The sequence below is a fragment of the Phytophthora infestans genome, genomic scaffold, assembly GCF_000142945.1.
Source record: "Phytophthora infestans T30-4 supercont1.27 genomic scaffold, whole genome shotgun sequence".
In the NCBI taxonomy this organism is placed as follows: Eukaryota; Oomycota; class Peronosporomycetes; order Peronosporales; family Peronosporaceae; genus Phytophthora; species Phytophthora infestans.
The window spans coordinates 1,046,870-1,061,557 of NW_003303732.1; the positions used below are offsets into that span (position 1 = coordinate 1,046,870).

The window sequence follows — 14,688 nt, forward strand, 5'->3', positions numbered from 1 at the left end:
GAATTTACCTTTCATACATTGGGAAATGGATAAATGTGTTACCAAATTTATAAAGTATGGGAAGGGAAGAAGGGGCAATTATAAGTTATTTCGTATAAAAATGCAATAGTTATTTTATTGATATTCTTTTTTAACCTCTGGTAATGCTAACGAATTCATGTTTGTTGAAAGTTAAAAATAACGAGACCGAAGTTGTGGTGGTAAAACGCGACGAAACGATCGGCGGGGGTAGCAAAGTATCTGGAGACCTCCAAGCAAGGTGTGCAGACCAAGCCGCCATTAAACCGCGTTACCTTTACGTGGAATTAATGTCAACACTGATGTCAAACGTCATTAAATTTAAAATGAGCTAGGAAGACTACTTGTTTTCACGTCTACATCCATCAATCGTCGGTCTATGTCCTTTTAAAAAACCTGTCTTTTTTCAGTATACTGCAAATATAGTGGGTTAATGAATCCCGCTTCATTGTTCTTTATAGCCAGCGAGTTTATACTACTGTTCTCCTGGTCTCACACTAACACATTCACGCTTCCGGTAAGGATTGCTGTGCTGTGGCAGCTACCCACCCTATTCAGGGACAAACTCTTACTGCTGCTGCTGCAAATGTAAAAATTGCTAGTCATGCTATGCTCTACGTATTAACGCTTCGCTTACCTATGATATGGTGGACACCCCGTGCTCTTAACCCAAGAGGAGCACGAAATGTCAGTACAGTCCCACACGCCAGTGACCATTGGCCTGACCGACGAGTGACGCGGTCAGCGTGGCGGACTTCTAGCCGACAACGGTCAGACGGTGACAGCGTTGGTGATGGACGGTGGCGAGAAGTACAACAGGCACAGAGTAAAGAAGGGGGTGTTGAAGATGCGAGCAGTCGGTTGACGTCCACTGCAGAAGATCGCGCGCAAGGAGATGACACGGCGGAAGGACAGAGAGAAAATATCAAGGACAGGACGGGCGACGTCGGACTGGTGATGAGCGTCTGGCATATCCCAGAGAGAGGGGATTCCTCTTGCGAAACCGAAGCTGTAGGGTAGTAGGTAGCAGGATAGGCAGCGAAGTTAGAGAGGATAGCTATGTGCGTGCGGCTGACCGCATTTCTCTCAGTTGCAATTTGGGCAGATACGGCTCCGATAAAGCAGCTAATAAAGACTAACTACGCGGGGGATCTGGCAGCCCTACCCAACAGCAAGATGAGAGTTTGGTCGCTGGCGTACTGCGGTAATACGGTCGGCGTGCAGCAGGAAGAGTAAAGCAGGTAGGTCAGCGCAAAGAGCGCCAGAATGAAAAGTGCGTGCATAGAGTGGCAGGCGTCCGTGGGTAATGCCCACAGGAGCTCGAAGCATCCCGTTCTTGCGCTGCTTGGCCGTGTGAGCAGGGGTTAATGGTAACTCCAAAATCGGTGAAGTTAATATTGTGAAAATATCACCTGTAGACCAGTTAATATAAAAAATATCACCTAATATTTTCTTTTGAGACAATATGATATTATTAAATATCAACTTAATATTAGTTAATACGATATTATATTTTTCAATGATTGCGTAATCGGGCTACATTAACTAATCAGATGTCGTTAACGCTCGACTAGCTGAAGTATTACTAATCAACCGTGAGTACCGGGACAATTGTGAGTGACGGCAAGGTTGGCGTTGTGTGTTGGCACTGCTGAGCGCATTAATCTAGCGCCACAGGCAGCAGGTTTATTAGACGCACGATGTCGACGAGGAGATCGGAAGAGAACAAGAACAAATGTCTTGATTTCGCTCTATCAACGTTAAACAGCTGCAAGCGTTTGCAGTTTTCCATCTCGATCGCCTTTGTCTGTGTCACAGTGAAATACTAGAGCAAATACTCGTCAGTCTTAAAGCCTACTGCTTTTCTAGAACCTGTTGGAAAATTTATTGTCTCGCTCGGTTCCCCGAGGTTAAACTGGCCAGAAGAGTATTTAGGTGGGAAAAGAAAAAATACTATTAAATGTCATAAAATATCATGTAGTATCTAATATTTTTCAGTTCTCCGAGCTAATATAAAAATATTATGTTAGCTTTTGCAAAAATGAGTTACTATTAATATTTAATATCGAAAATAGTACTATTACTATCAAAAATATCATATGATATTTGGTTACCATTAGCCCCTGCGTGTGAGACGTTATGCTTGACGCGTGCGCGTATGCACCGTACACATTGAAGGGTCCACGTCCAAGCTATATGTATTCGGGTTTACGTGCATGAGGACGGGTTCACAGACCTACCCGAGGTTGCCGACTGCCGAAAGTGTCTTCTCCCAGTCGTCTCTGTTAGGGTTGACGAACAGTCGACTCCCCCTAGCGGTCAGCGCTGGCGACACCGTTCTCTAGCGGAACGCTCTTGTACCGCCGGCTTCCTCGAGCTGGATTTGGCAACGTAATGGTAAGTCCGCCGGCAAGGCAATCGGGGCACTTGGTATTATGATGACATGTGTGTTTTAATTGACAGCGACGTCACCCCATTTACACACGCCGAGTAGTGAGCGAAAACGTCACTACGGTATCTGCGCAGTCACTTGGGGGGGGGGGCTCAAGAGAAAGATTTGAGCTCTGTGCACTTTGTTTTCGCAGCAGCTATTTTGGCTGGAAGACTACATGTACGTGCCGTGATAATTTTCAGTAAACAGCCAGCCACTTTACACTGTAAATTACTGCGTCAAATCTATAGTAGCCCTTCTACTGCTAGTGGAAGGAATGATTGCATATTAAAAGATATCTAGCTTCTGAGTAGTCATTGACAGCCGTAAAAAGCAGAAAAACTGAGCTGTGTAGTGTTGGACCGCTCAAATCTACTTATAGCTGGGTTTGTGGTCGACTTCTGTACTGCTGTGTGCTGCCACTATTCGCTGTACTTGGACCAATCTTGCGTGCGCTCACTGTTTCGCGTGTTGCCACTAGCTACTCAGTGGTTTTGCGTATGTACGTACTATTGTGCTAATTGGCACAATGGGAACGCTGTCTCTTGTGTCCACTGCCACTACAGACTACTGTACACGAAGGTCGTGTGGTTAAATTGGCTTTAGTAGTATTTGGCTAGTTTAATGCTAAGCCATACAGTAAGCTTCTAGAAACTCGCACTTTAGGGTCGTTCTTAGCGAAGCTGTAGTTTTGTAGGCTAGTAGTTTGGCGTCTAGACGACCGCAGCTGCTGTCGTTAAGAATGGGGCTGGTGGTTTGTGGGCTGGGGTGAGAATCCGCCCTGCTCTGTCCTTCGCTAATCGCCCATTTCAAGATTCCGTCAAGTACACACGGACGGCAGACCCTGAGCTATGATAGCAACGCAAGGTGTCAGCGTTGGTGCGGAGGCGTCGAAGGCTACTAGGCTACGCAGCGACTAGGGAAACGATGGCATGACAGCTGACTTCCGTCGTTGCTTGCCGCTGGCAAGATATGGAGAGAGTACATGCGCTTTTATTAGGACTGCTGGTCAATACACGTGTTAAATTAAATATGTCAAACCTACCCGGACACCCATGAGCGTAGGCTGTGTCCGCAAATAACCCTAACCGTAGTCTGTGGGCTTGAACTTGAGACCCTCAGAGACATATGGCAGACGACCTAGCCTACCAAAACCACCGCTCGTTAAGAGCGGTCCTAAAACATCACTGTGGTGTGTGGGGGCTGGCTACCTGTCAACAACTAATGAACTGTAGATAAATATGCATAGCGGTATAAAAAATAGGACCTCTTCACTTAAAAATTGTAAGAACGCATAAAAAACAGTTGTGAAAGTGGTCCACACAGCTCGAAACAATCCCCGTTCAACGTACCGTTGCACTTATTAATAAGATCTGCACTGTACTCTTCAGTTGGCTGAATACTATTGTCACCGTGAATGCAGCTTTTTATTTTAATAATTCAAAAGTGCATTCAAACCAAGTTAAGTTAGAAAAAAACAATATTGCAATCATGCGCCTATTACCAATTTAATAATGCACCATGACATTCTTGTCTTATCGTAGAAACCCAAGATTCCTCTACCCGAATTCACAAACCAACGCTGATCTGAAGGTAGGGCTTTCTCAATGGCCCCAACCCAATCCATAGGTCGTCATTTGAGCACTCTCATGCACAGATAATATCTGTGCTTATATTTTTAAATTTAACATTTGATGATGTAAAAAAAAATGATGAAAAAAACTTTGTTCTTAGTGATAATAAAAGCAAGTGTTGGGACATTTGAAAAACAAGTACATACTACGTAGTATATCGACTCATAGTCGAGTTGATGTTATTCTCTAAGGTGGTAGTTTTTTTTAGAGCGAATGTTCATTTATATTCATCACATCACGCAACGTCGGGACCAACTAAGCTGTAAGCTCTCCTCATATTTACTTTTTGAACGGCCAGGACTTCTCAATCTTTCCTCGGAAGTTCCAGTCGTTCATGGGCGTGTTAGCCTTGCCGAACTTGGTATCGTTCAGAGCTCTGCGCGCCAGATCGGACATTTGGTCCCACATAATCAGGTCCTGGAACTCGCCAGCGTCCTTGGTGATGTCTAGCGCGTGGTTCAGCGGCCACGAATGTTCGTACTTAACCTTGACGCTACTGCCGTCAATGACGTTGGCGGGGCATGGGGCGTACTTGGTGTATCCACTGTGCCACGACGGCGAGCAGCCCAAGATCTTGGGCTCCGGTACTTCCGGGTTGTCAATGAACACGACGATATGTTCCCAGTCGTGACGGTGGCCCATACGAGACATGGGCGCGTCCTTGGGGAAGTACCAGGAGTACATGATGGCCCAGAGACCGTTAAACCACGTAGAGCGGCCGTAGATCTGCGAGCCGTGGCCGGATCCTCTGCATCCGCCCTTTGGACTACCAGACGTCTGGAGACCGCCACTAGTTTCGCCCGCTTCGTTCACTGCGGGATACGATACGCATCCCGTCTTAACAGCAATCTGAGGTTTGAACTTGACTCCAGCCTTTTCGGAGATCGTCACGGCTTCAGGCTGAGCAAACGGCTTGACGTCCTTGTGCGCGATGGTCTTGGGCTGCCATTCCACTGGGGATTGCTGTTGTTGCTGCTGCTCTTGGGCCTGTGTCAGGACAAGTGCGAGAACGGCAGCGGAGAAGAAGGCACTGAGCTTCATTTGGTACGAGGGGGTTGTGTCAGAGCGTGGTGAGTTGGAAAGTGAAGTCAGTAATGTAACCTCACGATGTGGAGTTGAGGCAGTGGGGAAAGCCCGATTGCGATGGGGTCTTCCATCGATTACGAGCGCGGTCTCGTAGTTTCTGCATGGAGCATTGCCAGCTTACATTCTTCAAAATAAGGCGCTGCCAACTGGGAGCTACGACGCAGATCTGTCGACAGCTGACGTGGCCAGAACACTCAGTCTGCTATTACCGCATGAGAGATTAAAGATTTTTTTATTAAAGGCAAGCTGTGTTGATCCTAGCAGCATTGGTCCGCCCCGTGCAGAATGCAGAATCGCAGAAACTCTTTTTAACGTTATCAGTTGAATGAAAAAGGGATTAATATGGTACTTCGAAGTGGTGATTTAAGCATTCCGGTACAGCACGTTTGTCCCTTACCGGATCTCCTTACTTTTATTCATATAATAAGTTTTAACTTAAAAGTACGCGCTGCAGTGCAAGTTGCTATGCAGCGGAGCAATTTGCGTTGTCAGGACAGACGTTTTCTTCGAAGCTCGTTCGAGCAGACGGACGCACATAACACACGTGTATTGCCGATGCACGTGCACTTCTAATTCGAATACATGTACTGTACGTGTACGTTATCCCAGGCTTTGACCCAAGCCGCCGTAATCAGAATCGGTAAACAAAATCTACGTCTATTAATAAGTTACGAATTCGGCTCATGTATCGGATCAGAGTCTGGTACGAGAGCATACGCTTTTCTAACCAAAAATAAACATAATTTGACACAAGCAAACACTATGCTCGAACTGACGCTGGCATACAACTTTCTGACACTAGCAAACACTTAAGAAAGGACGTGGGATTTCACCTCTTTTACGTACGTCTGCACTTTCCGCGCGGAACCTGCACAAAACGGGCGAAACGCTCATAATTACCTGACTTTGTCAATTAATTCTGAGCCGCTGGCTCACATTTACCTGACTTTGTCAATTAATTCTGAGCCGCTGGCTCACATTTACCTGACTTTGTCAATTAATTCTGAACCGCCCGTTCATAATTACCGCTCCACAGTTCAGTGCAACCATTGAACATAATAATGCTAACCACCAAATCGATAGAAAAGGTATTAAATTTGCATGGAAAAACGTTTGGTGCTAAGCACAATTTTTATTTGTCCTAAAGGACACATTTGTAGGGATATAAAAAACTTAAGCCCGCTTACGCTGAATTTGTCTCTACTACTCCGTCTGGCGAATAATTCTGAACCTCAGCCTAGCGGGTCAGATACTCTCCTACCTGACCACCACCCAAACGTCTGCACGATGCCCCCCCAAACTCTTCTGGACCAAGCGTGCCGAGCTGCATGTCGAGTCCGACTTCGTCAAGTATCGATGGGATCATTTTTGCTGCTCGAGCATTTTTTCAGTGAGAACAAAATGGTGCAGCATTTGCGCAGGCGACCACGAAATGGTCGAGCGCCGCCTGCAATGTAAGAGCCCGACTTGCGGAGGATCGGGGTTGCCGAAGAAGTGTGCAGTGCAATGGAAAGTTTAACACTGCGAAGTCTCGTCGACGTGGGTCGTTCTCGAGAACACTGAGAGGCATTCACGAGGCGATACGCCGTGTGCTGTAGGACCACGCCCACGCGTTACTCCTGAAATGCGGGAGTACATCAAACGCATGGATGAGAGCGCAGTACCACCACGCTTAATATGGAGTAATCTTCTGCGAGCACCGGAGATTCCTTCCCCAGCGCTAGGATTTCCATCGTGCGCCCAGGTCCAGCGAAACGTTCGTTACAACCGATGGCTGCACGGATCGAAGAACTCAATACTTAAGACACGCGAGCTGGTCATTTCGAAAGCATTCAGAGCCGATATTGACCCAGGGTCGGCGTTCGTTTTTGGAAACCGACAGGACGAAAGGGGATTTCCGTTTGTGGGTAATGGCGAGGACTATGAACCTTTGATTTTGGGTATAACCAGTCTGAAACTCATGCAAACTATTCTGGCGCTACAGCAGAAGGAGAACTTCTTGATTTTTCACCTCGATGCAACTTTCAAACTCAGTGACCTGGGGTATCCAGTTATAACCTGTGGCTTTACTGACCGGCGAAGAATTTACCACCTAGCCAGTATGTTTATTGTGAGCCAGCGAGCTGAGCGTGAGTACTATGAGGCTGTTGGTAGTTTCGTCAGGGTTTTTCGGGAGCGATTGGGTGTGGCACTGCGTATCGATGCTGTGATGGGAGACGCGGAGAAGGCTCAAGTAAATGGATTAGTTGCTATCAGTGGGTTTGAGAACAGCATTTACCTTATGTGCTTTTTCCACGTACTATACAACGTACGTAAGCGTATGCAGCACCTCGCCGCAGCCCTTCGAGCTGTTGTGTACCGCGGAGTTCTAGATATGCACTACACGCTTAGCAGGGACCATCTATATCTGGAGTGGAATCGCATTTCTCAGGAATGGCTCCTGGACGGAAGACTAGAAACTTTCACGAACTATTTCTACAGTCAATGGATCGCTAGTCGCTTCTGGCGGTGGCAGATTTTTCATTCGCCGGGGGCTTTTGCAACTATGAACAATCCCTGTGAAGTTTTCAACGCAAGCATAAAGAGATACACACAACGCAAGGCGTGTGACACAAGGAGGTTGCTGCTAAAACTTGTGACGATAACGGAAGACTACTCTATATGCCTTCCCACGTCTGTAGCGGGCGGTCGAATTACACCGCCCAAGGAGGCTACACGATTGGCAAAAGTATTGGTTTCAACGAGTCGGGTGGCTATCTACGCTACCCCCACGCCTTCGGTGGTACGTGTTTTATATGTTGGCGATGATCGAGAGATCCCTACAGAGGTGAATGACATCTCGTCGCTTTCAGACGACGTTCCTCTCAGCAGTGAGCGTCTCGCTTCGTTAATTTCCCCCGAGTGCCTTCAAGATGAGGAAAAACAAAAGCCGGCGAGCTTTTACAGGTCTGATGTTAAGTGGTCAGTGCGTCGAGTCCACCACGTTGGTATGCCCAGAGAGGGGTGGGTGGTGCGAACATACTCCAACCAGTGCTTCTGCTACTACTATGAAAAGTTTTTGTCTGTGCGCGCACATTATTTGCGGTCGCGCTGCGTACGGTCTCAGCGTTCCTGGCGTCAACGGATACCAACTAAAATTTAACGATCGACGGATTCGACGAAATGTACAAGGTCAAGGTAGGTCGGATCAAGAATTTGGTGCCAATGTACAGAGGACTCAGATGACATTGCCGGGAGGTTTACCCGCACTATCCTTAGCTATCCCGGATCATTTGCATTGCGGTCCGATACGCTATCCCTCGGGTCTTATGCTAGATTCTTACGTTCCCAACCAGATTTGGAGTGCGGGTGCGGTGGGAGTAAACCCCGAGGCATGGGATACGCGCCTTCCGGGTAATTACCAGTACGATACGTGGAGCATCACCCCTCAATACCTGACACCAACCGTGGCCCTGCCCTTGAGGCATACGCGTGGTAGACCTCCGCTAGCATCCCCAGCGCTAGATGTTCAATACGTACTACGGTGAGCTCAGCATACGAATAACATTTTCTTAGTTGTATGACACATTGCTTTGAATTCTTTCGTGAACAAGTCTTGTACTAGCTGTAGTCTTAGCTAAGCGTGGCATCACGCTCGGTAAAACAAACCTCTGTTACGAGTTGCTAGTCTACTAGTACATGTTGTCGTACGGACAAGTAAGTGTTCACAATAAAGGTAAACTGTTAAATAATTGTCAACATTAGAGTTCATAATTACGTGCCAGTGTAACTTAATTGTGAACTCTCAGTCCACAATAAATTGACTAGATCGCATTATTGTGAACCGCAGCCCATCTAGAACTTGGCACATAATTTTAGCACTGTCATTTAGTTATGAGGAGCTACATTGTGTGATAGTATTAGAAATTTAAAGTACTTAACCGAATAGGACCGCTCACTATAAAAAAATTCTTCGGACCGGTTCACTTTAAAGAAACATTCAATTTCCTCACTTCTTCCCACTCGGCACCCCCTGAGCTAACGAAATGACCCAGAAGACGAGAGTGAGGGACCAGTGGGCGACCATTCAGTCCTGGAAGCGTCACCCCGGGTGGTCAACTGCGGATGCTGTGCGCCATCTCGGAATCGCCCGACCGAAGCTCCTTACTTGGAAGAGAAAATACTGGGACATGCTGGAGCCACCAGAGGAAGATGGCCAGCGCTATCGAGTGAAGGGAGCGGGGCGTCCGTACAAGTTGGCAAGCTACGAGTTTCAGGCCTTGGAGTACTACGCAGAAGTTTGCGGGAGGACGGAGTGGTGCACTACGCAGACTTCCTGCGATACCTAAGAACTATTCCTGAATTTTCCATAATACACAAGGAAACGCAACGATCGCGAGCAAGACGCTTCATGAAACGATACGATCCCGGTAGCGAAGAGGCTGGGGCCGCAAGAGCTGCTGTTAATGCCGGTGATCCTGCGCTACACGTGGAAGCTGGTACAAGTGGAGATGCAAATGCAGACAAATCATACCCCGTATCAGATGTCGCTCTCTGCGAATCAGGCGAAGGCCCTAACCCGGAATCAGTCGGAGATTCCGCTCCGATTCCATTGGATGCATCAGTTTTAGAATCAGACTTGGAGCTCCCAGGACCAGTGGCTAGCGTTGAATCAGGGGTGGAATCAGAAAAGAGAAAAAAGCCTCGATTTTGCCTTGAAAATCCAACTGGAGATCCCGACACCAAGCTCCTGCAACAGAGTGCCGCCCCATACAGCCTGCGGCCACGAAATAACCTACTTGCCCCTGTACGCATCTACCCCCACGCCGCAGGTAGGTCCGCAGAGCTTGTCTCGATTCCACTCTTCGCTGATGACATCGCCAGCGTAAAGGAAAGAGCTCCGATTACTAGCTCCGTGGTTGACTATTGTATCTCTCGTTACACAAAACCCGAACCAGAGCTAATGTTACCTGCAAGATCGGCTGTATTTTCCGCCATTAACTACGCCTACGTCAAGCACTCGGGTCGGGAGTCCAGCGCCCCCGACACAATTGGTGATTTCGATTGGAGTGGATACAAATATCTGTGGCGTTTAACGACCACTGGAGCGTTGTAATTATCCAGAATGGCAGTGACGCAAAAAAGATATATTATCACATCGACTCGCTTCATAATGGTCACGACAAGGAGTATATTTTCGCGTGTCTGGACTGGTGGTTTGCGGTTCTACACACGAGCCGTGGGAGATTCGAGGCAGCCAGGGTTTTTTCCTACACCTGCAAGCCCCGCCAGACTAATGCGATAGATTGCGGCATATATATGCTGCACTACCTTTACAAGGTCGCCCAGCATATCAAGCAGCACAAGCCAAGTTCCATCCTGCTGCAGATTGAGACGCTCGCCAAGGGTGGCTTCAATGCCAGCAAGGCCAACCAAGCCAGGACGTCTCTGCTTTCTCAGCTCACGAAGACTATGTAAAAGCTAGCTACTAGGACACAGATTTACTGAATTAAGTCGTTTAAAATGACAATTTTTCTCTTCTCCGTTGATGTACGGCTTGCGCAAGCCAAATGAAGACACGCTGCCCACAGGAAACAAAAGCCATGATTTGCTGTGCAGCAGCGTGCTCGGCGTCGTGCAAACGCGCACTGGCCCTTCTACGTGTGAAAGTGTATACTGGCGGCTATTTTGTGGTGTCTACTGAGGCCGAATCTCATTCTAATGTGGGCTTTCACACATCGGATCAGTAGTGGTGCACCCTTCCTTTCTAGAGGAATACGACTTCGAAGTCACTGGACAGACACATTTTATTTGTTCTTGACATCGGTAAGTCAAATACTTTGTGCAATGCAAAGCATCACACACTGGCTTCTCCCCACCTTGCTGTTGAGGTTTCTGTTTATATAGAAGCGAGATGCTCTAAAATATGCAAAAAGCAGGATTTGCTTATTTTTTATGTGGTGAACGCCTTCCCAATACGCTCTGAGGTTAGAACGACGTCCGCCCTTGTCTTACATCCTGAGCGCGTTGGCAAGACGAAAAAATATATAATTCCCAGCAGCGTTATATTGAGCAGCTCAGTAGCAAGAGCGTTGCTCTCGTGTAGCTGAAGCAAGTACAATCTACCGTGACCCCAACACAATACGCCCTGGCAGTGTGAGCAAAATCTGCTAAGAAAAAATTGAGGGTAGAGCAAGGACTTTGCATTGTTCGGTTCGACACCCATCAGATCTTCTCGAGTAATTTCGATGACGAAAGTTTTCTCTCCGATCTCGAGAATATCGAAAGTACGACATCAACGCAGCCAGATTCATTTCCGACACCAAGTACTACCAGTATGGGATAATTACGAGTGTCGTCGTCGCCAAGCAAAACCACAAGACTTCAATCGCAATACTAGAAAATCATAACTAGTAGCTAGGCTGTCCCTATTGTCCAAGAGCTCTCCAGTAGTGAGCACAGCTACAAGATCGTCGTCTTGTGCCTCGCCGTCGTCGCTATCTCTAGCGGGGCATTCGCTGAAGACCACCCAGACGTTTGGACTTCTGCACGGCGGTGCAGTCTTGTACAGAGCGGGTTTGGTCGAGTGGGTATAGCGACGGACTTTACGGCTTTGGTATGTGACGCTTAAAACGGAGCTGCTAACGGCAGCGCGAGTACGGGCACAAAAGTAAGCACGAAGTGGGAATTGGGAATATTAATGTTCATTAACTTTGAAACGGAGTAGGAATTGGGGCTGCAAACACCATACGAAGGTTACCGCAAGCTTTGCTCAGGCTGAGCTTAAGCGTCTGTTAAAAGGGTGTACATGTATTTGAAATGTCTCGCCAAACTACCGTCATATTGTATTTCGGCTTCAAGTGTCAAGACAATGCAGCAATCGAGAAGAGGCTGTTCGCTTATGCGACTAACCTCACTGTTACTTGCGATCTGTCGACCATCCCCAGATTTATTATAGTGAGCACGGGTTGCGTCGGCGGGCTAACGAGACAGGCGGGGTTGGTGGCCTTTTAATTGGCAGCCTACCACTCACCGGAGGATCTTTCAGCCACAGCAACGACCAATTCATTCTATTACGAAGAGCTTCAACAACAACAAAGCATTTACTTTTCATGACGTTACTGCACGACAAACGATTTAACATCAATACAGACTCGGATCCACGCTTTCCTAGTTCACAGGCTCGAGTTCAGTTGGTTTACTCGGAGCGAAGCTTGCGGTAGCCCTTCTGGGTAGCAACGCCGGTGTTAGCAGCTCCCGTTCCCGTAGCTGGAGCCCCAGCGCTCGCCGTCGCGCCGGCATTAGCCGTTCCACTCACTCCCCCCGTTGGCAGCTCCAGCGACACCGCCACCGACGCCGGCCCCAACGTTGCCGCCAGCACCCGCGCCAGCGTTGCCACTCGCACCACCGTTAGCCGCTCCGCTAACGCCGCCGGTGCCGCCGACACCAGCTCCGAGACCAGCACCACCGTAGCCGTTGCCGACACCAACGCCGCGTCCATAGAGTCCGGCACCACCCCCAAGACCAGCAGCTCCTCCGAGACCAGCAGCTCCTCCGAGATCAGCAGCTCCTTCGAGACCAGCCCCAACGCCAGCGTATCCGTTGCCGATCCCGGCACCACGCCCGTAGAGTCCGGCAACTGCGCCCGCTCGACCACCTCCGTACAAGCCGGCACCGGCACCTCCGTGCAGGAATCCGAACGTCTGGGCGGCCTGTTCCTTCGCACAAGTGCTACTTGAGAGTGCGACGACTGTGAGCCACAGGGCGGCAATCTTGCTGCTGCTGATCATGTTTTTCGATTGTGTCTTCTTGAAAGTCTTCGTGTGCTTTCGAGCTGTAGGATGTGAGCTCGAGAGGGGAGAATTGGAAATGAGCTTCAGAGTACTCGGCATCTACAGCTTCAAGTTTGACGGTGAGGCAAAATCTGGTAGGTAGCAGGAGGCGAGGGGCAATCTGCCTCGATAATGACCAGCCACTTTTCAACATTCGCATTGGTCGTGATGACCAACCGAGAGCTGTCACTTCAACTTGTTCAGTACAAACCTTAGTATATTCTGGCAGGTAATCAATCCGGTATTATGAGTGAAAAAAGTAGTTTAGTAGCTGTACCAGATGCTGCATGTTGGGCTAGCTCACTTATTAATACCAGAACGACAGCCACATGAGTGCGGCGTCGTGGCTGGCATAGAATGCGTTGATGTCGCCAGCTTAAACGTTGGCTATCAACGCAGATATAATCTTGTGGACGGTCGGTTGGCTGCCCTGTACATGAAAAAATTGAGAAAGCGGGGGTGTATATCCGTTATGGTAACGGTCTGTAGCAGTACGCTTAGTTGAGTAAATAATGTCGTCTCCTTGGTCTTGTTTTATTCGAACCGATCAACAATGTGATCAGATGTGCGTTGTTGACTTGTGATTGTGTAAAATAAAACAACTCGATCTACTCGATGAAGGAATGTTCATTCATAAGCAGACTTAATATGGAGATTGGGATTGCCCCTCGCCTCCTGCTACCTACCAGATTTTCCCTCACCGTCAATCTTGAAGCTGTAGATGCCGAGCACTCTGAAGCTCATTTCCAATTCTCTTCACTCGAGCTCACATCCTACAGCTCGAAAGCACACCGAAGACTTTCAAGAAGACACAACCGAAAAAGATGATCAGCAGCAGCAAGATTGCCGCCCTGTGCCTCGCTGTCGTCGCACTCTTAAGCAGCACATATGCGGAGGAACAGGCCGCCCAGACGTTCGGACTTCTGCACGGAGGTGCCGGTGCCGGCTTGTACGGAGGTGGTCGAGCGGGTGCAGGTGTCGGACTCTACGGACGCGGTGCCAGAATCGGCAATGGATACGGCGGGGCTGGCATTGAGGCTGGTCTTGGAGGAGCGTCTGGTCTCGGAGGAGCTGCTGGTCTTGGGGGTGGTGCCGGACTCTATGGACGCGGCGTTGGTGTCGGCAACGGATACAGTGGTGCTGGTCTCGGAGCTGGTGTCGGCGGCACCGGCGGCGTTACCGGAGCGGCTAACGGTGGTGTGAATGGCATCGCTGGTGCAGGTGTTGGCGGCAACGTTGGGGCTGGTGTCGGTGGCGGTGTTACTGGAACTGCCAACGGGGGAGTGAGTGGTACGGCTGGTGCCGGCGCGACGGCGAGCGCTGGGGCTACGGCTACCGGAACGGGAGCTGCTAACACTGGCGTTGCTACCCAGAAGGGCTACCGCAAGCTTCGTTCCGAGTAAACCAACTGAATTCGAGACTGTGAGCTAGGAAAGCGCGGATCCCAAGTCTGTATTGATGTCGAATCGTTTGTCGTGCAGTAACGTCATGAAAAGTAAATGCTTTTGTAGTTGAAGTATTTCGTAAAGGAAGGAATCGGTCGTTGCTGTGGCTGAAAGAGCCTCTGACGAGCGATATGCTGCCAGCCAAAAGAACTTCGGCTCCGCCCTTCTCGTTAGTACGCCGACGCAACCCGTGCTCACTAAATCTGGGGATTTTATTGGCACAACGAATGTTTATGCATCGAGCACGAATTGTAAAAGTAGTC

General features: G+C 48.7%; 2 protein-coding genes and 1 pseudogene across 2 annotated transcripts; 1 reads left to right on the plus strand and 2 right to left on the minus strand.

The window, feature by feature from the left end:
• Positions 1-4,377: 4,377 nt before the first annotated feature.
• PITG_22973 lies at positions 4,378-5,143 on the minus strand (annotated as a pseudogene; the record flags this gene model as incomplete).
• A 7,203-nt stretch (positions 5,144-12,346) lies between these two features.
• On the minus strand, positions 12,347-12,938 carry PITG_12751 (uncharacterized protein; the record flags this gene model as incomplete). The annotated part of the gene is made up of 2 exons (XM_002900094.1): positions 12,347-12,417; positions 12,467-12,938. The coding sequence occupies 2 exons, from the start codon at positions 12,936-12,938 to the stop codon at positions 12,347-12,349; spliced, it is 543 nt and encodes a 180-aa protein (XP_002900140.1).
• An 866-nt stretch (positions 12,939-13,804) lies between these two features.
• On the plus strand, positions 13,805-14,383 carry PITG_12752 (uncharacterized protein; the record flags this gene model as incomplete). Its single annotated transcript, XM_002900095.1, has 1 exon — positions 13,805-14,383. One exon carries the CDS (start codon positions 13,805-13,807, stop codon positions 14,381-14,383), a length of 579 nt encoding a protein of 192 aa, XP_002900141.1.
• Between the last annotated feature and the right edge of the window lie 305 nt (positions 14,384-14,688).